A 25,633-nucleotide genomic window follows, 5' to 3' on the forward strand; every position below is an offset into this window, starting at 1 on the left:
ATAAAAACAAAATAATTCTTCATGCGTCCGTTTCTCCTTTGCCGTCCAGCTGTTCCCATGGTTACTAAATGTTTTCAAAAGTGATTTTAGTGTCAGGGTCTGCACTCTTGTTCGACTTGTCTCGGTTGTAGGGAACAAACGTGAGGACTCTAGAAGATTTTTGTTTTCTTTAAGTGATTTTATAAACTTTGACTTACACATCTGTTGTCAACATGAATCCACCTGCTGACTGTGCCGAGGTTTGTGTTCTTAAATCTGTGTGCAACATTTATTTGCTCTCTCTGTGTGTGAGATAATTTAGTTGTGAAATAGTTTTATACATTCTCATGCGTGAATTGAAAATGTTAATGTAATCTCAGAAGGAGAATAATTTCTGAATCATGTCTGATTCAATCAAGAACTAGGAAATATTTCAACTAACGTTATATTCTATTAAAATATTTGTGGGGTTTTTTTTCCATACAAAATCTGCGTTTTTCAGACCTCAGCACTGAAAAAGAAACCGGATATGTATGGGGAGCGCATAATAAAAGAAAAGGCTGAGAAACAGTAAGTGAACAATTGTTTATAAACAATATTGTATAGTCTAACTGAGAAACATATTTACTGTATATGCATGTGTTTAGTTATGAAGCAGGTGTTGATGCCATGTCCCAGTCTCACTTTAACAAGGCTGTGTCCTGTTTCTCAAAGGCCATACTACTCCAGTCACACCAGGTAGAGGCCAGGCAGTTATATGGATTGTATATATATAGTCCATAATTATTTGGCCTGAAATATTAATCAGATTTAAGATTCTCCCTCACCTACAGACTGAGTTTTATGTGCAGCGAGCAGAAGCATATCTTCAGCTGTGTGACTTCCAGTCTGCGGCACTAGATTACAAACACGCCTGCGGTCTGGAACCCCAAACTGAGGCCTACCCTCAACGACTTGCCTTCGTCTACTACCTGCAGGTACAACAATGCATTTATTCACAGATGACAGAAATCAGATTATGGGCTTTAAATACTACAGGCTATGGATCACCTTTGCTGTTTGTGTTTTGAAATGTATCCATCCATACATTTATAAATCATTAAGTATGCAGTCAACAGGTCATTAGAATAAAGATTATTGTTGTACTTTTTTTCTTTTGATCTTTACCTAATGCCTGTTTTATTAATATTTATATGCATAGTTGAAATGCACAGTTTTCCTAGCAATAAAATGTGAATTCATTTAAATCAGACACCACAATAATCCTCTGCTGTCATTCATCATCAATGACCACTTAGCCGAGTATGTTTTAATTGTCGTTATAGGGCCAGTGTTGTTTTGATTTAGGGAAGTTTCTTGAGGCTCTGGAGTCTTTCACAAAAGCTGCAGAACTTAAACCCTCCTTCCGGCCGTATCACATGAGAAGGTCAGTGCAGACTGTAGCAGATAATTAAGTGCCTTCAAAGAGATTTTAAGTCTAAATGTGTCAGGTTAGCATGTGATAGCATGAAATAGCACCAGGTGGCGCTACATGCTCTCTCTTTACCTAACAAACGTCATCTACAATTGCGCCCATTATTTAGTGCTATTCCTTTTTTTATTATTCCATTGTGTGATTGTGTGTGCAGATTTGAACAAAATGCAATATATTCTTGATATAATTCTTAAGTTATTATTTAATAAAAGCTAACTCAAAATGTATTTAGACAATCAAGTCGTTTTAAAATATGTGAATGTTTTTGTATTCTCAACAAAATATCAAAGTAGCATTTATTTTTAAGAAATATAGCTTAAAATATCGCTATATATCACTCAAACACACTTCTCATGAAAAACAAATTAAGAATTTCATTCGTTTTTTTTAAAACAAAATTTTAAAACAATAGACACATTTTACAAAATTAAAAAAAGAAGGTTTTTGGGCACCAAATAATTGATCTTACATCAATAACCAAATTGTTATTAATGCCCATCTCAATAAAGTTTAATTTTATTTAGCATGTCATTTGAAAAGCTGAAAAAGGCTTGCAAAAAGATTGCATTAAAACAGCAAAAAGGTCTACAAAGGGTAAACATTTCACTCAACAGTCTAAATGGGTTTAAAGTAATTGGCTAGAAAATAAGTCATTTAGTTTTTTGTTTTTGTTTTTATTTATGCTGACGAAACTTAGTTTGATATTTTGGATCTAATGCAATGCAGTTCAGTTCAGTGTGATGTAAGTGTTCAAAAGTGTCTATACAGTAGCTAGAGATCATAATTCTTTTTTTTGCATTTTTGTATATGTATTCATAGTTTGGCTTGTCTGACCGCTCTGGGCCGTTACTCTGACTGTCTTCAGTTGGTCAACAATTGGCTGAAGATGGACGGCCAGTCAGCAGACCTCTTCACTCTGAGAGCTCGCCTTCACCACCAGCTCAGTCAGGTCCGACTCACATTCACAGCCTTCAGAAAAATGTTTCCCTTCAAGTAACTGTAATAAACAGGTAAGAGTGCTGCGTGTCTCCTCAGATGACTTTATGCTATCATGACTTGAGGTCAGCACTCAGATTGAAACCATGCTGTCCAGAGGCACAGGCACTGTTGAAGAGGATGAAGGATGTAGCGAAGGATTCCCATCAGGCAGCTGTTAATAAGGCTTTGAAGGGAGAGCTTTCAGATGCACTGGGGAAAATAAACACTGCTCTGGAGTATAACCCCAATAAAGCACAATACTACCTCTTTAGGTGAGGCTCCGAAGAGCTGCGTATTTACTGCCTGCTAAAGAATTGGCCATCTGTTACTGTGATATTATTCCATTTAAATTAATGCTTTGATACACACACACGAAACTCACTAAATGTTCTGTTAGAATTATTTTATTTTTGCTTTTCTATTACCAATCAAAAATGTAGACACATTGATTATTTATTATGACTATTTTCCAGGGTTAGTATTATTACTATTTTCCATGAGATATGAAAAATGATTGACACAAATCAGATTTTTTACTGTGTATTTATAGCTATTTAAGTTATATAAACTTCTTCAAAGTTTGCCTGCATGATGTCATAGCACTAACATGATACATGTCCACAAAACATGATATTATTATGGTACCATGTCCAAAAAAAATAATTTCCAGGCAGTGTATGCCGGTTTACCTTCCAGACCAGCACTAAATCAGCATAAACCAGCCTGGTTCACATTTGTAATTATTCTTAATATTATTTCATGATATTAACATTATTTGTATAAAACTAGCACGAAGTGCATTACAAGCAATAACAGAAAGTGTATTATTACCAATAACATTGATAATAATTAATAAATGGATAAAAGGGACACAAGAAAAATAAATTAAAATATACTTTTTGGATGAAACTTAGACAAACAATATTTGATGAACTGAACTTTCCAGCAATGTGTTGTAAATGCTGTAATACGAAAGTTAATAAAAATCAATTAATAAATCAATCAATAAAATAAAAAGATGAACTAGAAAACAGACTTAAATGGTATTAAAGGGATAGTTATACAATTCATACAGGTTTTGAACATTTTGAGGGTGAGTAAAGGATTACTGGGTGTAATTTTTGGGTGAACTGTCCCTTTAAAATGCACATATTTTCTGCTTGCTCAAAGGGGGATTCTGTATCGGCGGCTGAAAGACTTTACTGCTGCTATCGAGGACTTGGTCCTTTCTGTTGAGTTCGGTGGAGCTGGAGAAGATCCTCCTCATGGAGACATGCGGGACCGCTCTTTAGATTTAGAGGAAGACGCTCAGACCCAGCTGGTGCTCACATACAACGATTTTGCCATTCAGTGCTTCTCCCGGGGTCTGTACGGCGAAGGCATCATGCTGCTGAACAAGGCCATAGAGAAGGACAGAAACGCAAGTGAACTGTTCATCAACAGAGGAGGTGTGGACTGAGAAAGAAAGAGCTTAATGGGTGTTGGGCTGAGAGTGGCGTTAAGATGGTGCTATTTCGCAGAAAAATAATCAGAGAGGAGTTCATTGAATTAGAAATTCTTGAATGGCTTGGTTGTTTCATATCACTCAAAGTAATAGGGCAGATTTCGTATCATACTGAGACAATCTGTGTCTTTTCCCCACAGATTGTTTTTTTAAGCAGTGTGAGTGGACTTTTGCGCTGGCTGACTATGAGCAAGCAGAGGAGATGGACCCTGACAACACGGCTATCTGGCTACGACTAGCTATTATTCACAATACACTGGGTCTGCATTGCTATAAAGACAAGTAGGTTTAAACTATGAGGTTAAATATGATATAAATATTATGTACAAATTGTACATAAAAAAACACATTTTTTTTTATCTTGTGCCTTTTGATATTATTTAAGAATTGTGTTTGTTCCAGGAAATACCAGGATGCAGCAGACAAGTTTTCTGCTGCAATAAGGTACAACCCTGGAGTAGGTCAGTATTATGAGAATCGAACCAAAGCTTACAGCAAGGTGGCCAAAATGGAAGAGGCCAAGATGGATGCCATCAGAGTCCTTATCTTAGAGCCAACCAATGATCAGGCAAGTCTCTCTTTTCACATTCCCAAACTACGATAAGTGTTCCTAATCAAATATGGTACTTTTATACAATGTGAGAAAAATATTATGTTATAAAAAATGACTTGAAGAAGAGCAAGTGTATAAAACCTTATTTAACTGTTTTACATGGAAAAAGGCGATCTTTAAATGTAGTTTATTATTCCTAAATCTCATTTTAGGTGGTGCCTTTGCTGTTGAGTCTGCTCCCAGGATGCTCCTTGACTGATATTATGTCCTGTGCCACTGCACAGTCAGTCAAAACCCAGCTGATGGCAAAGATTCAGGCTTTCAAACTAGCAGTCTCCAAGGTGTCAAGGTTTGCGAGCATGTGGTTTAGTTCGATTGTAGTGATATCGGAGTTCTCTTATCCTCAGAACCTTTTATGCTAGATTGTGTGAATGACGGTTTGCTAGGATCCAACTTTTAGTTTTAAGAGCACCATTTCTTCTGCTAGCACTGGCAGGATGGCCCTTGTCAAGGAGGAGGGTCAGTCACAGAAGTTACAGGCTGAAGATGGTTCAGAGCAGTTGATGAAGCCATGCATCACTTCAGGAGAGGTGCAGTGCGAGCTAGTCAAGAGAAAACAACAGGTAGACATGTGGCAGATCTACACATAAAATTGCTTGTTACTGGTGTTGTAAATCCTGTCCAATACAGTGATAGAGAGCCCAGTTTTTAGAGAGCACGGTTTTTCTTCTTATAGAAAAACTATTAACTCAACCTGAAATTTGTTTTTGAATCTGCTACTTAAGTGCTACAGAAACCTTAAAAAAAAAAAAAAAAAAACATACACTCCACTGCAAAACGTGTTGATTAAATAACAAATTATTTGCTCTAGTTATATTTCTTTCATTTTTGATGATATCATTCTCAGTTAAATGTGTGTGTTTTCTTGGAAAGACTAAATCTTTTAACTTGTGACATTAATCTCTTCTGTTTATGGTGTCAGTTAAATCAAGCTGTGAAAAGAGCCCTGCAGCAGAGGCCGCCCCTGCGCTATGATGGGCCCCGTCTGGCCCCTGTCCCCCCCGCACATGAAGAGCCTGGCGCTCAGGAACGCCCATATGTTTGGAGGAAATTTGGGGGCTTTGGGCTCAATTGTTAAAGGCTCATTGGAATTAATCAGTCTCAGTTATCATGGTGACTTGGGTAATCTTTGACTCTCCTTAATACTTTGGGTTTTATTCTTAAAGGGACATTTCACTAAAACATGAGAATTATGTCTTAAAGGGGGGGGGGGGTGAAATGCTATTTCATTCATACTGAGTTTTTTACACTGTTAAAGAGTTGGATTCCCATGCTAAACATGGACAAAGTTTCAAAAATTAAGTTGTACGTTTGAAGGAGTATTTCTGTTCCAAAAATACTCCTTCCGGTTTGTCACAAGTTTCGGAAAGTTTTCTCGAAAAAGGGTCACGATCGTGTGTTGGAACCGCAGGCGGTGAGTAAAACTGCTTAAAATATCTCTGCATCCTTGTTAGTGCGTCCGCCTCCCATCGGAGACTCCGGTTCGAGCCCCGCTCGGAGCGAGTCGTTGCTGCTGCTGCTCTCGTTCAGTTTCAGCCTCGGGATCTGATTCTGGATCATAAATAAACGGCTGAATCTGACTGTTAGCCATGGTTTATTTTGGATGATGTTTTTTTCCTCAAGGTAATGTCAGAGCCAAAAATATGTTTTTCAACGGCTCTGGGTAATGTCACAGCTTCCAAACGCTCTCAACGCAAAAGCCTACTGGCGCTCGTGATTCTTTAGCTCCGCCCACACGTCACGCCTCCAGTCGGTCGTGTTTTTCCGGGAAAAATCGGTACAGACTATCTTTCTCTTATGAATATAATAAAACTAAAGACTTTTTGGAGTTATGAAGGATGCAGTACTACTCTATAGGTACTCAAGATTAACAGGATATTGAGTGAAAATGAGCATTTCACCCCCCCTTTAATTTAGTCATTTTTGTGAAAAACTTTTTTTGTGTGTGTGGGTTCCTACAGTTTTGGAATGACAAGAATATATAAATTATATATGAAATGTCCTTGAAGGTTAGAGATTTGGCATTGTATTTGATTGAATCAATTCCTTGCTATAGTGGAGTGGGAGTTGTTTTGTCGATAGCAGCTGTTGCTGCTCAGACGTCCTCTGGAGCCGGGGAAACAGCTGAGAAGCGAGAAAAGAAAGCTAGAGAGAGAATAGTTTAAAAACACAACTGGCAGCTGATCCCAGGCTTTTATCACAGACGTTTACACTCCCTTGCTAATAGTCAAACACATGTTTTCAGCCCCTAGAGGAGACAGCCTGAGATTTTTTTGTCATTGCAACAATGGAACAATCAGACGTCATTTCCTCACATTTATTGTCCTTGTGCAAAAACACAACACATGAAATAAAGACTTTAATTTATGTAACTGACTGTTTAATGCAGTCTACAGTTATTAATGTCATCAACTCCCAACTTTAATGGAGTTTAATGGAGATTTTGTCTACTGACAGCTTTTTAGGAAAGACGTTTCATTAGCTGAACAACCAGTATGTAGGCTCTGACTAGCGTTGACTCCTTTATATTGTGAAGCATGGCAGAAATAGCATTGTTTAAAATAAATACATAAATAAATGATGTGCAAAAGTTGTGCAATGTGTTCCAGCCTGCATTTCAGTTTGGTGTACAACCAGAACACACAGTGTGGCATTTTGTGTCCCACAATGCGATACACTTGGCTTGACCTTACATTTCCAATGTGACAAAAGAACCAGAAGTGATGTTACCCACAATAACTTATCCTTCTTAAAGGAATAGTTCACCCAGAAATGAAAATTTGCTTAAAATGTACTCACCCTCTGGCCAACCAAGATGTAGATGAGTTTGTTTCTTCATTGGAACAGATTTGGATAAATTTAGCATTACATCACTAGTGCATTAAGCAGTATGCTAGTACTCCATGTCAAACCTAATCTAGGTTGCAGTTGGTTGAGATAATTATTCATTTTCAGCTCTTATCAAGCATATCTAATTAAGATGTTTCTTTCTTAGCCTTTTCCTGAAGAACATAAGGAGCCACAGTCCAAAGCGTTCTAAATTCAAGTCTACATAGAATTGTTACATGCTGCTTTGTTTATTTGTCATCATTTGTATGAATGAAGCAAATGAGCTCATGCTCATCTCCAGGGTACCGTGAGCGGTCACATAAGGCCTCGTTGCTCTAGAGGACCTCGTCTGCTGTGCTTACAACTCAGTTTCATGATGTTTGTTTTATAAAAACTTTATGCTTCAATATCTGAACATCAGTCAGAGTGCTTTTGGATGATCACATTGAAAATAGGTGAAATGGCTGCATCATTAATTCTAAGTGCATTATAATTAATTTAATCAAATGATTGTTTCTGGTTTAAACCTGTTTTGTTCAGTTCAGTCATTTTTTTATGACAATTTAAAAAACATCAACACAATAAAAAAAAAAAAAGTATTTCCAAGAGTATATTCCCAACTTTATTAGTACATAATCTAAATTAAACATTGACTAACCTCTAGTCAAAGAAGTCATTGCAGACCAAAAATTCATTCACATTTGCTGAGAGACTGTTTTGTCTATAACATGTCGTGTGTGTTTGTAATTTTTGGAGACTGTTAGGAGTGTGCAGATGGACTGACTTAAATGGACTGAAGTCTATAATTCAATTAAGTTTTAACAAAGCCACACAATTCTTTCACCGTTGTAATATAACAGTTAATTTTCCTTGAATATACACAAACAGAGTGTGTTGAAAATAAATACTACAATAAATCATGAAAAGAAAAATCATTTTATTTAAAAATGAAAAATGTCAATTAATACATAAAACTAAACTGTAAGAAATAAATATATTTACATAAAAACAAATTGAAAAAGTCCCGATTTACTTGAAAATGTGACCTCCCTCATTCTGCTGCTATCAGACCATTTGTTTGCTTCTTCACATACAGTAGTAGGTTTAGTTTAGAGTTTGGTTCTGGCACAAACAGATGAATATAAAGAATTAAATGGCCTCTTTTACAGTCTCTTAAATGGACGTGGACAAGTGATTCCTACTGAGGAACCTCTGATAGACAGTTTATTCATTTTGGATAGATAATGCTTCTGCTGTGTTCTTTTTTTTTGTGACTGATAAAACTTTCCAGTTGGATTTGTCGGAATCCAGTCTTTGTCTTGCTCTTTTCTTTTCAGATGAACTCTTCTTGTCATGGATTTTTCTCTGTAACAGTCATTATCGTGTCACTAGTCATTAAACACATTTTAGTACCTGTTTTCAGTGATTCTGATGTCAAGCTGGCATCATGCTATCCCTAAGTTGTCCAAGGCTTACTTGGCCTGCTGGGAGGTCATATAACTGTCCTCACTTTCACTTTGCTGCTAACAAACACAGTTTCAGGCATTACATGGTGCGTGGCGGAGATTTGTGTAGTGGCAGGCCAGGACTACAGGTCCGCATCCAGGGTTTCTGGGGAGTAGTCCAGATAGTCCTTGCTTTTTCCTTCATCTGAGGTTGTGAAGTCTGCTGTTGAAAAAAGGAGTGTGATTAACATGATGGGCAATCTCTGGAAAATTAAAGGCATAATTCAACCCAAACTCACAATTCTGTCATCATTAAATCACACATGTTGTTCCAAACCTTTATTTCTTGCTTTCTTCTGCAAAGAAAAAATATGTGCTGGTAGCTTTAAGCTTCTAATAGACTCAAAAGCATTATTCAAGTATCATAAAATGGTCCATATGTCTCAAAGACTATATTCCAAGTCTTCTGAAGTTATATGAAAAAGTGTAAATGAAGGGAAGTAGGTAACATATTTTCATATGTTTTATATGAAGAATAATGTTTTCACAAAATGCTGGAGAGAGTGACATCTGATTGCAACCATTGCATTGTCTGTACAAATTTTGCTTTCGCAACGTCTAGTGTGACCACGACTTAACCTTAAACCGTACCCCTTCAATAATATTCAAACTGGAGAAAACAATCAGAATGAGTCCTATGAATTAACTGCTATGAATTGAAAACCAAGTCCAATTCCTGGTTAAATGATTCTTATGAACTGAATCAACTGATTCATTGAACAGGTCAAAAGAATGTTTATTTGCAAATTTGACATTGCCACTTCTTTTGTGAGCTCTTGAGAACATGCCAAGGAGAACTAGGATGGATATGAAGAATTGAAGAATGACTTTTATGGTCTGTTTCTTGCATAAAGTGATTCCAAAAGACTTGGAATATACAGGTGCATCTCAATGAATTAGAATGTTGTGGAAAAGTTCATTTGTTTCAGTAATTCAACTCAAATTGTGAAACATTTAACAAAACCCCACCAATTCACTATCTCAACAAATTAGAATATGGTGACATGCCAATCAGTTAATCAACTCAAAACACCTGCAAAGTTTTCCTGAGCCTTTAAAATGGTCCCTCAGTTTGGTTCACTAGGCTACACAATCATGGGGAAGAAATGCTGGTCTGACAGTTGTCCAGAAGACAACCGTTAACACCCTCACAAGGAGGATAAGCGACAAACATTCATTGCCAAAGAAGCTTGCTGTTCACAGAGTGCTGTATCCAAGCACGTTAACAGAAGTTTGAGTGGAAGGAAAAAGTGTGGAAGAAAAAGATGCACAACCAACCGAGAGAACTGCAGCCTTATGATGACTGTCAAGCAAAATCGATTCAAGAATTTGAGTAAACTTCACGAGGAATGGACCGAGGCTGGGGTCAAGCCATCAAGAGCCACCACATACAGAGGTGTCCAGGAAATTGCTGAACTACAGACAACGTCAGAGGCGTCTTACCTGGGCTAACGAGAAGAAGAACTGGACTGTTGCCCAGTGGTCCAAAGTCCAAAGATTTGAATTTCATTTGGAAACCAAGGTCCTCATATGGAGGAAGGGTGGAGAAGCTCATAGCCCAAGCTGTTTGAAGTCCAGTTTTAAGTTTCCACAATCTGTGATGATTTAGGGTGCAATGTCATCTGCTGGTGTTGGTTCATTGTGTTTTTGGAAACCAAAGTCACTGCACCCGTTTACCAAGAAATCTTGGAGCACTTCATGCTTCCTTTTGCTGACCAGTTTTTTGAAGATGCTGCTTTCATTTTCCAGCAGGATTTGGCACCTGCCCACACTGCCAAAAGCACCAAAAATTGGTTAAATGACCAAGGTGTTGGTGTGCTTGACTGACCAACAAACTAACCAGAGCTGAACCCCATAGAGAATCTTTGGGGTATTATCAAGAGGAAAATGAGAAACAAGAGACCAAGCAATACAGATGAGCTGAAGGCCGCTGTCAAAGAAACATGGGCTTCTCACCTCAGCAGTGCCACAAACTGATCGCCTCCATGCCGAATTGAGGCAGTAATTAAAGCAAAAGGAGCCCCTACCAAGTTTTGAGTTCATGTACAGTAAATTAACATACTTTTCAGAAGCCCAACAATTCACTAAAAATGTTTTTTTTTTTGGTCTTATGAAGTATTCTAATTTGAGATCGTGAATTGGTGGGTTTTTGTTAAATGTGAGCCAAAATCATCACAATTAAAAGAATCAAAGACTTAAACTACTTCAGTCTCTGTGCATTGAATTTATTTAATACAGGGGTTTCACAATTTGAGTTGAATTACTGAATTAAATGTAAATGTAGTGGAACTTTTCCACGACTTTCTAATTTATTGAGATGCACCTGTAGCAGGAGTTGTATGGACTTCTTTATATGGTGGTTTTATGTCATTTTTCAAGCTACATAAAAAACATTAAAAAAAAGGTAGATCCAGTCCTCATTTGCTTCCGTCGCATGAAAAAGAGCAATCAGCACCTCACTAAAAATGTAACCTTTTTTGTTCCACAGAAGAAAGCAAGCCATACAGGTTTGGAACATCATGACTGAGATTTACTGATAACAGAATTCTTATTTGTTGGGTGAACCATCTATTTAAATGCTCACTATGAGACTATTTGCCATCTGAGTGACTTTCAGGGTCACTTCTACAGTTTTGCTCAGATAAAAAGATGCATCATACACAGCAGAAGAGGGTGTAGCAGTTGAGTTTGGCTGCGTTGTGCCCCGTCCCGGCATAGCGGTTCTAATTGGGCAGCAGCAGAATGAAGGACACAGCCAGCGACACATGGTAGAAACTGTGGACATAAGCATAGTCCCACTCCTGCAGGAGAAAATGAGCAAGTCATTACTGCAGTTACGCAAACATGCTTTTGTGTAATGAGTTCCTCCAGTTGCAGTAGATGTTTGAGAGCTGAACATATTCATATACATTCATATTTTTACCTCAAAATAGAAGCGAAGCATCAAAGCAAGAGCGCCAAAGCAGAACCCTGGCCCCACTTGTTGAGTGTAAACACTTTTGTCTGGATAAAGTCCTTTCTTTTCCTTCATTTTTTGTAACTGGAGCAAAGCAAAAACAATATTGTAAAACCTTGTGAAAGCATTTGTGGAAGATAATAAAATCTTGAGTTTCCGTGTTGTCAATATGAGCAAAATATAATTCCTCATTAAGTTTATTTGGAGCTTTGCCCTTAAAAAACACGGTAAGAGTGACATCTGATGTCTCTCAAACTCACCCATTTGACTGTTATCATGAAGACAGCTGTTCCAATGGGGCCGGAGTAGATGCCGTAGCCTAAGCGGTCCTGGTAGATTCTCACAGCCGATGTCAACACCCCAAACATGGTGAGCGAAGAGCGCTTGGGTTCATCGAAATCTCCCAGCGCTGGATTTGATCAAATGGACACATATTCTTTACTTGACACAGTGTAATGCAAGATATAAAGACTTGTCACACTGCTCACAAAAAATACTGTTTTAAATCACTTTGTTTGACTGTTTGACCCATGTGGGAGTGCATATCTATGTCACACCATCACATGCTCGCCAGCAGGATACAGTGATGCTATTATTTGCTCACCTAGTAGTGTGACCCACATGGAGATAGCTGTGCCGTACACGCTGAAGTACTCCAGGATCTCATACTTCATAAAACAGAGAATGGACAAGCCTGGACCATCACATGCATGGTAAATCTGAGCACAGATGTAGAAAACACATGATGGCTAAGTCACCTTGATAGAAACGTTCTGGCTTACAGGTGCATCTCCATAAATTAGAATGTCATGGGAAAGTTCATTTATTTCAGTAATTCAGCTCAAATTGTGAAACTCATTTATTAAATAAGTAAATAATGAAGTGCTTCAAGATTTCTTGGTAAACGGGTGCAGTGACTTTGGCTTTCAAAAAACACAATGGACCAACACCAGCAGATGACATTGCACCCTAAATCATCACAGATTGTGGAAACTTAAAACTGGACTTCAAACAGCTTGGGCTATGAGCTTCTCCATCCTTCCTCCATATTAGGACCTTGGTTTCCAAATGAAATACAAATCTTTGGACTTTGGACCACTGGGCAACAGTCCAGTTCTTCTTCTCGTTAGCCCAGGTAAGACGCCTCTGATGTTGTCTGTAGTTCAGCAATTTCCTGAACAACTCTGTATGTGGTGGCTCTTGATGCCTTGACCCCAGCCTCAGTCCATTCCTCGTGAAGTTTACTCAAATTCTTGAATTGATTTTGCTTGACAGTCATCATAAGGCTGCAGTTCTCTCGGTTGGTTGTGCATCTTTTTCTTCCACACTTTTTCCTTCCACTTAACCTTCTGTTAACATGCTTGGATACAGCACTCCTTTGTCAATGAATGTTTGTGGCTTACCCTCCTTGTGAAGGGTGTCAATGGTCTTCTTCTGGACAACTGTCAGATCAGCATTCTTCCCCATGATTGTGTAGCCCAGTGAACCAAACTGAGAGACCATCTTGAAGGCTCAGGAAACCTTTGCAGGTGTTTTGAGATGATTAACTGATTGGCATGTCCCCATATTCTAATTTTTAGAGATTTGGTGGGTTTTTGTTAAATGTGAGCCAAAATCATCACAACTAAAAGAACCAAAGGCTTAAACTACTCCAGTCTGTGTGCACTGAAATTATTTAATACACAAGTTTCACAATTTGAGTTACTTGAATTACTGAAATAAATTAACTTTTCCATGACATTTTAATTTATTGTTATGCACCTGTACATTTAAAAGGTTCTAGGATAGATAAGAAGAAACTTTCCATGTTATTGTCTGGAAAAATTTCAGAAGAAGTTTTCTTATGGCCATAGTAAGAGATGCATCCAGTTATGCTATCAGTTGTGTTTCAGATTGAGCAAACTGGAGCAGCTTGAGTTTTGTGATCTTTTCTTGATTGGTTGTTTTGTAATAAATCAAGAATTCCAGGCCAGTTTACACAGAATGTGATTTCATGTTCTCATGCACTTCCTTTTATTTGCTTTCTACATAGAGGTAAATATCTGGATATGGCTATTTAAAATAACTTAAATCTAATATAAAAAATATATAAAAATATATAAATAAATAAATAGAATTTAACTTCACTTTAATTGAAATTTAAATATCACACCTATCATGTCTGTGTAAGTTTGTATTTTCTTATTTTTGCCTTTTTTTAAGTTTACATTTGTATTACAAATTGAGTTTTTGACATTGCACTTTGTCTTGCTGCTTTTTCAACACAAGATGTTGTTTGTGAACGGTACAAGAAAGGTATATTACAAATATTTCCACATAGGGTTATATAAAATAAAAAAAATATCCTATAAAATCATATAAAAAATTATATAAATAAATACAATTTTACAATTAAAATACCTATGTAAACATTTTAGCATCTCATGCATTAGTGCCACATTTTCAAGATGGCGTGTCTTTTAAAAGTACATCTCTAAACCCTGCTTCTTTGTTCTACTTAAATGCAAGACCCCGTTCTGTGTGAAAGGCCCCTTAAACACAAATATATCATTAATAATGAGTGATACAAGCTGTGAATATGAAGAATATTTCTTCATATATCTTTGAAATAATTTTCAATTCTCTTACCGCTGTGAAGAACATTGTGAAGAAATAGACCACGGCCTCCATATGGAAACCCCTCTTGGCGGCCACACTGGCTGCAGGGATGAACACCAAACTGCTGATGGTAGGCAGCAGCAACTTGGCAATAAATGCTCCCATTCTGACCCTGATAAAAGGCCTCAGGATTTCTGGAAAACTTGGAAGGAATTAAGAGATTGTCTGGTTGTTTCAAGCCGCCAGATCTTTTGGAGAAGCGACTAAGAGAGACTGAAGGGTTGACTCTCACACACTCGCATCCGCTTCTAGAGGACCTTTAAAGTTTAAATGACTCAGAGGGGTCCGTATGCGCACTGTCATCAGAACAGCAGCTGTCTGCATGAGGACTGGGAGAGGCCTGCAATCACATGCCATGTTTCTGTCACACATGTTTGGGATTGTAGTACAACAGTGGGTGGGGGTGTGAGGGATGAGATGTATTGAGTCTCAGACATAAATTTTCTTCCTGGGTGAATCGATCCTCAGCAGGGTCTGTAGAAACAACTGTCTCTATTGGGTTATTGACATTGGCCTCGTGAAAACACCTGTAGGCCTCATTGCCATTCTGTGTTTGACGTGAATGTGGTTCTGAGGGTAGAAAAATGTAAATGATTAAGGTGAGGTGTAGGCTTAGGATGTTGTGTTAGAGACCGGTGAGTCTTGTGTAGACCCATACCAGATGTACAGATAGACCAGGAGCCAATTAAATGAGTGAAGGGACCCCAAGAACAAATCCTCACTTTGTACTGGTCACATTTCATGTGGTCAAAATATATCTTTTATGTCTGTTAAATCTCTTACTTTTTTTGCAGCTCAAACATTTTAGCTTCAAAAATGTTCATATTTACATTCCAAAGTCGGCAGAAACGCATCAGCATCTTTAATTCAGTATAAATGGCAGAAATAAAACAGATGTCAATGAAATATGGTCAGTCTAACTCAATAGGAAACAGATGTGACTTAGTGATGTTTCTCTAATTTAAACTCGTGTTGTTGAAATTTTAGCGCATTAAAAGACAGCAAGACGAACTGTGAGTGCTTCTTGATTTAACCTACATAATGCAAAAGCAGTGGTGTCAAAAGTATTGGCATTCATTACTCAAGTAGAAGTATAGATACTAGGGTTTAAAAATACTTTTGTAGAAGTTGAAGTATCAACTCAAGCTTTTTACTCAAGTAAAAGTGTAAAAGTACTGGTTTAAAAAACTACTTAAAGTATAAAAGTAAAAGTAATGTAAGGGGGAAAAAATCCCATTAAGAACAAAAGCTTAGGCCGCACCACAGGGGCCTATTGTGCACTACCCCACCGCCTCAAAAAATCATTTTTCTAAAGGCCATAGGCCATAATGACTATAATGTTATATTAAAATGTTCATGTTGAAAAATTTGGGATGCACTAGGCTTCCTGTTTCAGCCGCATATATGAAAATACAAAAATGGTGTGCACATCCCAAAAATCCAATTCGGACACAGGTGCAAGACAACTGAATGATATAGACAAATAAAGAAGTGAAGTCTGAACACTGAAAACTACTGCTCCAGAGGAATAATCAAGCAACGTTTCGACCTTCAGGTCTTCCTCAGCCGCATATATGCCCATTTAAAATGAACGCACTTTAGTACAATGCAAATACATTAAAGGACTAGAGATATGATGACTAGTTGCCAATAAGTATTGTTATGATGCAAAAAGTCAAAATTTAGAGGCATGTCATTAATAACCTTTAATGGAATGTAAATGTACATCCAAACTTAGCTGCAGGAATCTGTGAGGGCAATGGACAAGAACATTGGTGCAGGCTTAGTAACAATTACTCTTGTAATGTTGTCTATTTACAATAAACATTATAGTGCTGTCAAAATGAATGATTAATCCAAGTGATTAATCAAAAACTAAAACTGAAAAATAAGTCATAATCCTGATACCTTCTTGATTGATAGCTTCTTGTATTCGGTACATACGTCTGCTATGTCCAGTATTTGGGGGGTAACGAGTTACAAAGTTGGTAAAGCGTATCACAACATTGTCAATTGCATCGTCAATCGAAAACGCTAATTTATTAAAACGTCTCGCTACCGAACTACCTACAGTAGCTTAATTTGTGGAGGACGAAGAAAAAGCACTCATTTGGTAAATGAGCCAGTGAGAAATAATAACTTTTAAGTAGGGTCCAGTGCCTTTTCGATACTTTTAAAACGGTACCGGCTCCTAAACGGTGCCTGAACCGATACTTAAAAAAAAAGAACCACAAAAAAAACTATGGATAACTTTAAAGGACATTACAAATATTTAAAATAAATCCATAGCTTACAGCTTGGATCCTCTCATTTCCCAAGTTGTGCTTCCCTTAATCTAAGGCTAATAAATGTATTTCACAATCTGGGTCATTATTTAATACAAAACCACACATAATGTTTCTACTGTATCTCTGTCATATCTCTGATATTTAGTTAAGATGAGTGCTGTCTGTCACTGTCTTAAATCAGTTCTGTGAATTACTGTATGGTCATTCTTTATAAAGTAGCAACAATGTCGTTTTAAAATACAGTACTGTGCAAAAGTCTAATGGAAAAATTTGTATTTTCACCCCAAAAAGGGTTTTAAGCCAGTTATTTATATCTTTTGCTGTAGTTTGTCAGTGGGAAATATCAGTTTGCCATTAATTTTAATAATAATCTAGTGCGGTTTTGAATGCACAACCAGTCTGACAACGGCAAAATTAATGTTAGGAAATGTAAACTGATATTTTATACTGACACACTACAGCAAAATATATAAATAACTGTCCGAACACCACTCTTTTAAGTGAAAATACTAACGTGTCTAAGACTTTTGCACAGTAGTGTATGTATAAAGTACGTATGATTAAATTAAGTATATTTAAATAAGTGTAATTAAAGTATGTGTTCGTTCATATGTATTAAGGGCTAGATTTTCGCTGGAGGAAACGGCTGTGGTGTGATGAGCGAAAACTTTACAGATGAGAAACCGACTGATAGTTTATTAAACACATACCTTGTGTCCTTGTGTTTGTTTAAGTGCGCATGCGCTGCTCCGTTCGCGGCCTGGGCCTCTGCGGATTGAAGAGCGCGCTGAAAGACGGGAGGAGACCGGTCTGACGCTGGTTTCATGTGAAATTTAAGGGGACTGACTCTGAGGCGATCGGATACTGGTTCCATACACAACCCTACTTTTAAGAAATATATATTTTTTGATAAACGAACCCAAAACTGGCTATGTCCTTGCTGGAGTGTGATGTGTCATGTGCAGGTGCGATGGATCGCGTAAAGACCAATAGGGTGTCGGAATGGTATATGTTTATACTTCTCATCCAACCACAATTAAATTCACTGCATCCGGATGGCGCGATTTATCTGGATAGTTTTTTTTTTTTTTTTTTAATGATGACAAGTCGGAATGAAAACAAGCCGAAATGAAATAGCAGTAACGAAGCTATTTTTAAAAATGTAAGGAGTAGAAAGTACAGATACTTGCCTGAAAATGTAAGGAGTAGAAGTAAAAAGTCGGCTGAAAAATAATTACTCAAGTAAAGTAGCTATAGATACCCCAAATTTCTACTTAAGTACAGTAACGAAGTATTTGTACTTCGTTACTTGACACCTCTGTGCAAAAGCATGCCCATTGTCTTATTTCTGTATCCTGAGGCTTTTTTGATGTGGCTTTCACGACTTTCTAAATAAGACAGTCCGCAACAGTCAGGAAAGTCCTTGTTTTGTTATTTTGAACACGAGGGAGAGTCTTGCTCTGGACTTTGTGGCCTGTCAGTCACAGCTGTTCTTCTCTCAGCTGTTGCACCTGCGAGAGGAACAGAAAGGGTGCAGTGTGCTGAGTGTTCATCACGCCCGACATTCTCTACGTGACTGTAACATGATACTCAATGACACCAGAGAGATTGAGAGATACTTACAGATGAGTTTACTTTCTCGACCAGTCACTGTCCTGGATTGGCTAAGGAATGAGGAGTCACATTTAGGTTCACTTGCTGAAAGTACAACATCACTGCTTTCTCTCGTCCAACTCACTGCGGCCACATTCTTGTGTAGCACAGCTACTGAATTTGGCATTAGTTATTTTAGGTATAATCATAAAGTTCGTCAAATGCACTTTTTTTTTTTTTTTGGTGTGCAAACCATTCTTTAGGTTCCAGAATTCTAAATTGTAGGTATTCTTGCACAAACTCATTAGCTGGATTATAACATTGGCACAGCCATTGAAATCTTCTGCACTCTCATCTGAATTCCCAGATGAGAACCTCTGGTCTAAAGCGTGTGTATTTTTGAATGGAATATACACTGTTGACCTAAAAATCTCTTTGTTATCTTTATCAGCTGACTGAAATGAGAATCTGAGAAAATGATCATTATTCACAATCAAGAAAAACAGTAACGCAAGCGTTTCTTTTACTGATGACTTAGCAGTTTCTTTCCAGACATTTACAGTTTCCTGAAGCATTATCCATGTTAAACAGGACCAAAAATAATAAATATAATAAAAATGGTAAAATATTACTTTAATGTATTTATTATTTTAATTACTGAAATATGTCAATCATGTTTTCCCCTGAAATTGAGAAAAAGCAAGTACAGAATTTTTCTTTGCCTCTGTTCAACCCTGTTATACTGTGATATTTTTAAAACAAAGGTTTAACCTTCCGAAAATAATATTTAAGACAGTGATCTCCATCATTATTTTGATTTTGAAATTCCAGACCACAATGGAGCCAAAGCGAAAAAAAACAATGTCTGAATAGCTGGTTAACATGAACTAAATAGTCTGTGTAGCTTATTATTCCATTGGAATAACCAGCGGTGAATAATTCAAAAACAGACCAGGAGCATGGATTAAAAATATTCATGACCAAAATATTTTCCTTAATAGCATGAACCAACTGCTAGAAAGCACTGATCATTTGACTTTTTGTTTCCCTATATCGTCTTAGTTTACAATTGGTTTGTATAGCAGAGCTGATTCATTGTTCCAAAATAGACGCTGCATGATTAGGCTCTAATAACATAGCTGTCGTGTGAGAAGAACATTTGTTTGGACTATGAATGTAATGCATTCGGTACATTAGACAGCTAGTTACAGAGCAATAACGTTTTTTTTTTTTTTTTTTTTATCCACAAAATACACTTGATTTTCTGTGTTTTTCATTCTCTAGTTTAGAATGAAGGAACATTTCTATTTTCTTGTCTATGCATAAAAATGAATATGCATCTTCCCTACACAGCCATTCATCTCAGAAGTATTGAAGGATTTCTCTCCCTCTCATTGTCACACACAAATACCTTCCCTGTGTTTTCTACCTAATTTCTCCAGACTTCCAGACTCTGCAAATCTCCTGAAGTATGTCTGTCACCATAAAAATCTGTGGTTGAGAGGAGTGTTTGACTGAGCTTTAAGTGTAGCGAAGCGTCCCATACAGAGCAGACAGACAGGCAATGAAGAGAACATGTGGTCTATAAATGTGCACGTCACACACAGGCATGAATATATTAAGTCATACAGGTGTATCTCAATAAATTACCCAAATGAACTTTTCCACGACATTCTAATTTATTGAGATGCACCTGTAATTAGAAGAAAAAAGTCACATTTATGACAATTATGAGATAAACAATGTCATTATTGTAAAAACATGAGACAAAGTGTAATTTTTGTGACATGCCGTACAAATACATAATTATGGGATTTAAAAAAATTATAATTATGATATAATACGTCCAATTTATGCCATACTTAGTCATAATTTTGAGATTCTAAGCAATAATTATGACAGAAAAGTCTCTAAGGTCAAACTTGAATCTAACATTTTGTTTCAACTTCTTTGACTTATCTCAGAATTTCAACCTTTTATGTCATCATTATGATTTATCCTAGCATTTATTTGGCCTTCTACCATAGTATGTTAGCCGATTCAAATTCAGTGTTTTTGTACCACTTTTCTATTATATTTTGAAAAAAAAGTTTTTGGTTTTAGTCTTCTTCCTTGAACCATTTTCATTTGTTTTCATTAGGCACCAGGAAAAAAACTTTGTGAGTGTAATAAATGACATCTTGTATTCAACCGCTACTAAATGAAATCAATTATTTTCAAAGAAAGAAAAGAACCACCAGTGAAGACAACATGACATGCACAGGCAATGAAAAACAGTAGCATCTCTGCAATGCAAAGGTCAGCTCATGGTATCTGTCTTTCCTTTCCTCTTTCTCTCTCTCTCTCTCTCTCACACACACACACACACACACACACACACACACACACACAGTGCACTTGGACAGTCCAACAGAAATGCATTACAGATGCCTGACTTGACAACAAGTCTCACGTTCCACTTCCACCTGAGGCTTATTAATGCATGCATAATTTGCTCTTTTTGGTCAGTTTTAATGTCTATTGAAACCAAGTAGTCTATAAAGCAAGATTCCATTATGTTTAACTGAATGTCTTTCTGTGAATTACAGGAATGTTCTTCAGAGAAAAGCAGTGCTGGTCATTCAACTCTCAGGTTTACAATTGAAAAAGTTCCCACTGGAAACCTCTCTATCCCGGTATTAACTGTTTTATTTAATGAAGCTGTGCTGTGAAGGTATCATTTACATCAAAACAATGAACTGTTTTATATTCCTGTCGATGACTACGCTCATATCTCCAGCAATCCATGTGACTTGCACTGCACCACCTCTGATGGTCAAAGACAGTTGATGGTACCTGCACGTGATGGAACATCTTGCAAGTACAGCAACTACAGGGGTGTGTGTGTAAATGGGAGATGTGAAGTAAGTAGCTTACATTGCTATAGGATTTATCCTCATATGACTTTTCTCAGGCATGTGATCTAAACTTATAAGCTGATGTGTAACTTTGCAGCCCATTGGATGTGATGGTGTCCTCTTCTCCCCCAACACTCTGGATAAGTGCAGCGTGTGTCAGGGAGATGGGAGCAGCTGCACTCGCATTACTGGGAACTTTCGCCATGGGGCTTCTAGTTTAGGTAATGTCAGTTCAGAGTTTTGTAGAACGCCATTTATATTCAGTGGTTCTAACTAAATTCATAAAGGAACCAGAATTCTAATGAAGTGAACTCTTTCTTTAAAGACTATTCTTTCATATCTCAAATTCCAGAAGGATCATGGGACAGCCAGATTATAGAGAGGAAGAAGTCTGCAGATATCTTGGGTGAGCAAACCTCTGAATGGCTTCCAGTGTGTTAGACTTTCAATCTAATGATGATACTTCATACTTCATACTTCACCTGCAATATCAGGTGTTCCATGACACAGGGCACAAATCTGTGCATTGAAACCAACAATAATTGCCCTAGTAGGCTAATCAGTGTTATTGTTGATAAAAACCTGAAAAAAAAGTGTTAATTGAAATAAAGCTGAAATAAAATTACAATATTTTTTTATATATATAAAACCTTGAACTAAAAAACACTTGATGAAAATTAGAAATGGCAACTAAATGAGATAAGTTTGGGTTGAAGTTCAAAACGAATAAACTGAAATAAACAACAACAAAAAGGGCATAAAAATCACTAAAATAATTAACTAAAATTAAATGAAAACTGAAAACAAAAAACAGGCCTGGAGGCTAATCAAAAATATATACACAAAACACAGTCTTTACATGCGACGTGACAAATCAATCATTTATGTTTTGTCATAGTTTATCTTTGGCTGCATTTAATTGATTTTTTTAATATTTTTGATTTAAAAAAAAAAAATTACATTGGTGGATGTGTTTGGGGGGGGGATTTGGCTATTGAATATGTAACATTTTAATTCTGCTCAACTGAAAGAAATGACTTGAATAAAGATTAGTTCATTTAGCTGAATGAGAGCAGATGAGTGAATCAATAAAATCATCCAATCTTCCCATCGCTATATTTTCTAGCTGTGACCACTGATCTATAATATAGAATATATATATATATATAGATCAGTGGCTGTGACTGACCAAGCAGGGAACTTTTTCTTCAACGGTGCGTATAAAGTGGACACCCCTCAGAACTTCCACGCAGCAGGGACAAATACCATTTTCAAATACCGGCGGCCTACTGATGTGCATGAGACGGGGATCGAGTACATTGTGGCAAAAGGGCCCATCGATCAGCCCATCAATGTTCTGGTACTGTAGCCGTGGTCCTCTCTTCGCCGCCAAAGGCTTATGGGTAATCTCACTGGCTGGCTAACCATGGCTTTGACTTAGTGCAGGCCAAAGGTCTAATGGTTCACTCTGCGTAAATGGTAATATTCTGATGCATAGTCCCAGGAAGAATGACTGAATCGTTTCACTTAAATCTAGGATGGATACAAACGAGGAAAAGGGAAATATTGTATTCTGGCCTTTTTTTTTTTTTTACTCTTTTATTGCCATGATTTTGTGCAACATACTCATTAACTCTGGGAAAGAGTAGTCCAGAATGTTTGTTTCCCATCAGTGAGATATTATCATAACATAATTGTCTTAATTGTTTCTTAATTGTTGGACGTCACTGTCTTGTCTCTCATAGGTCTGGAACCAAAATGGCCAAAATCCTCATATCACCTACGAGTACACAGTGATGAGGGAATCTATGGCTTCTGTCTCCCAACCCCCCATTTACACGGGCCCCCAAGGAGGATCCAGTGTGGTGTCTGTGGAAATCGGGAGTGTTTTACACCATAATGAGAGCATGTATGATAAGACAGTCCCTGAGATGAAGGGAAACCAGGTAATTAGATTAATTAATTATGGAGTAATTATAATTATTAAAAATGCCCCTGTTTGAAATTTTGTCTTCTATTTACATCACATAGTTAAAAATATCACATGAGCTGTAGGCTAAGAGCAGTATCACACTAGTGCAAATGTGATACTCATACAACAGTTCATTAAGAAGTTAATATTGTGTTATTTTAGACACAAGTGTTGTCTGTTTTGCTCAATTTTGCCAACCAAAGTATGAAGACAAATCAGAACGGCTCTTCCCCGAGCAACCCACAGAGGCATTTCATTTCTTAATCCATGTTTTGAATGAATTTGGTGAACCATTTGGCGCGTTGAACCATTGGCTTTGAAGTGGCGCTGCACAGACCGATCGGTGTATGACATCAAATATGCTGATTTGCATACCGTACCTGCTGCTGCACAATTTAACAATGAAAGAGGACTTCAAAAGTTTACTGTGACCTTTTTATTAAAGAACAAAAAAATGCTTTCAGTGTATCTGAAGTAAATGGAGAATAGACAAGTCGGAGAGAGTACATGGCTCACTGAGCTATCATCACTGGCCCTGTGGAGTTCTTTATAGTACATCAGCCAAAGAGCTCTGCGGAAGTGTCAGAACATTGGACTTTTCTGTGTGTTTTTTCCCTGTGACCCAGTTTCTGTCTCCTTGATTGCTGATTAGTTCCCAGGTGTGTCTTCTTAGTTTAGGGTGACCACATGAGCCATTTTCCTAGGACGCGTCCGTGCCAGAAATTCTATATTGCCTAAAACATCCAAAGTAGTTTGACCAATAACATGCAGGTATGGTACATAATCAACCAGTCGTGGCGTTTGAGAAGGTGAAATCTACAGAGAACGATCAAAGCAATGCAAATACACATACATGTTAGGTGTTGGTTCGTTCATTCAAGCGTTGCTGCGCACCGATCATTGTATGACAGCAAAGTACAAAGAGAGTGATTTTAATGCATGAGGAGCCGTCTGCTCTGCTCTCTATAGCTCTTATGAATGTCATACAATGATCGATCTGCACAGCACAAACAGCCAAAATCTGGATATTTTAGGCAATATAAAAATCCTGGCAAGGACGTGTCCTGGGAAAATGGCTCATATTGTCACCCTATCTTAGTTCCCTCATTATCCTGCTTTCATAACCCTAGTCCTTTCAGTTGTATTTTGTCGGATTTACCAGTTCCATACGTGTGCTTTCCTCTTGTTCTCCCTGCTGGATTTACTCCTGTGTTGGATTAATAAAGAATATTTCAAGTATTCTTGGCTGTGTTCCTTCTGGGAGCGTAGTGTGACAGGGAGTCAGAGAATTACGGCCGTTCATGTTTGCTGTCTTTCTGACATTAATAATTATAAATGAGGTTGGGTGTCCTAATGAAGGCTATGCCTCTGTCTTGCATTATAGTCTATGATACAACAAGAGGATTCACAACAAAAATTTAGCTGTAATCCTCTTAAATGAGTTGCTATTGATTGTAGTGATCTGCAGGGATCCGTTTAAAACCCAGACTTTGTTTTGGTTTGGCACTGACCAAGTTTTTAGGATTCTATTTCAGATGTACCTTAACAGGTACAGCCCTCAAGCAAATTAAATGATTCTTCAGAGGAAAATGAATCCATCTTTTTTTTTATGACTCAAACTCTCTTTTTTAAAAAAAGGGGAACTGCAGCTGGAGTGGAGTAGGAGCCCCTGGTGTAGGACCCGCGAGCAGACCTGCGGAGGACATAGGAAACTCTGAAAACCTCATCTGGAGAATGCTGCTGGGAGAGCGGATTGGCTCCAATGGTGTTCTTCCCAACATCTCAACCAATCAGCTTCTTACTCGAAGAGATGGCTTTTTCTCTGAAGGCCCATGGTGTTAGACTACAGCAGTCTTGAGCAAGCGGGTCTTAATGGCTCACTGCTTGAGGTCACCATCGGGCATCGGCGAAATGACACAGGGGACGTCCTGCTCCTAAACAGAACTGCTACTTCCTTTTCACGCAATTGCAGCAATCGCACCAGGTAAACATGATCATGTACATTACCATATTTGTTTTGTCTCTTATGCTTACAAAAACACAGTACATTTTCTGAAATACCATTACAATACAAAATAACCATTTTCTATTTTCATATTTTATAAAATTAAATGTATTCCTGTGATGGCAAAGCAGAATTTTCAAAAGTCATTATTCCAGTCTTCACTGTCACACGATCCTTCAGAAATCTTTGGTGCTCAAGAAACAGTTATTTTTATAATCAATGTTGACAACAATGTTTATAGTGCTGCCTAATATTTTTTTTAGAAACTGTGATATTTATTTCAGTGTCCTTTGATTAAAAAATAAATAAATAATTGCACATCAATTTAATGCATACTTGCTGAATAAAAGTATTCATTTTCGACCCCAAACTTTTGAACTTG

At 37.4% G+C, this 25,633-nt stretch overlaps 3 protein-coding genes across 7 annotated transcripts; 2 read left to right on the forward strand and 1 right to left on the reverse strand.

Moving 5' to 3' along the window:
• Window positions 1-81: 81 nt before the first annotated feature.
• Window positions 82-20,680, forward strand: LOC113079505 (tetratricopeptide repeat protein 16). 4 transcript variants are annotated; one of them, XM_026251765.1, is made up of 13 exons: window positions 82-239; window positions 482-549; window positions 627-717; window positions 813-956; window positions 1,305-1,405; window positions 2,273-2,402; window positions 2,489-2,703; window positions 3,602-3,879; window positions 4,076-4,217; window positions 4,338-4,503; window positions 4,701-4,837; window positions 4,976-5,111; window positions 20,600-20,680. In XM_026251765.1, the coding sequence occupies exons 1-13, from the start codon at window positions 213-215 to the stop codon at window positions 20,618-20,620; spliced, it is 1,656 nt and encodes a 551-aa protein (XP_026107550.1). In that variant the 5' UTR covers window positions 82-212; the 3' UTR covers window positions 20,621-20,680. The 4 variants fall into 4 exon arrangements, with proteins under 4 accessions (XP_026107550.1, XP_026107536.1, XP_026107545.1 ...); XM_026251751.1 differs by lacking the exon at window positions 20,600-20,680 and adding an exon at window positions 5,471-5,749; XM_026251760.1 differs by lacking the exon at window positions 20,600-20,680 and adding an exon at window positions 5,471-5,749 and having other exon boundaries at window positions 3,602-3,855.
• Window positions 6,482-15,505, reverse strand: LOC113079645 (protein myomaker-like). Of its 2 annotated transcripts, none has more exons than XM_026251897.1 (6): window positions 14,467-15,505; window positions 12,443-12,557; window positions 12,099-12,247; window positions 11,806-11,922; window positions 11,543-11,683; window positions 6,482-9,042 (listed from the first exon to the last, which is right to left on the reverse strand). In XM_026251897.1, the coding sequence occupies exons 1-5, from the start codon at window positions 14,599-14,601 to the stop codon at window positions 11,606-11,608; spliced, it is 594 nt and encodes a 197-aa protein (XP_026107682.1). In that variant the 5' UTR covers window positions 14,602-15,505; the 3' UTR covers window positions 6,482-9,042; window positions 11,543-11,605. The 2 variants fall into 2 exon arrangements, with proteins under 2 accessions (XP_026107682.1, XP_026107676.1); XM_026251891.1 differs by having other exon boundaries at window positions 7,958-9,045; window positions 14,467-15,503.
• On the forward strand, window positions 20,514-25,310 carry LOC113079636 (ADAMTS-like protein 2). The gene is made up of 7 exons (XM_026251883.1): window positions 20,514-20,675; window positions 20,966-21,052; window positions 21,157-21,280; window positions 21,372-21,495; window positions 21,627-21,680; window positions 23,020-23,220; window positions 24,885-25,310. The coding sequence occupies exons 1-6, from the start codon at window positions 20,644-20,646 to the stop codon at window positions 23,172-23,174; spliced, it is 576 nt and encodes a 191-aa protein (XP_026107668.1). The 5' UTR covers window positions 20,514-20,643; the 3' UTR covers window positions 23,175-23,220; window positions 24,885-25,310.
• Window positions 25,311-25,633: the final 323 nt, after the last annotated feature.

The sequence above is a fragment of the Carassius auratus genome, chromosome 5 (genome assembly GCF_003368295.1).
Source record: "Carassius auratus strain Wakin chromosome 5, ASM336829v1, whole genome shotgun sequence".
Classification (NCBI taxonomy): Eukaryota; Metazoa; Chordata; class Actinopteri; order Cypriniformes; family Cyprinidae; genus Carassius; species Carassius auratus.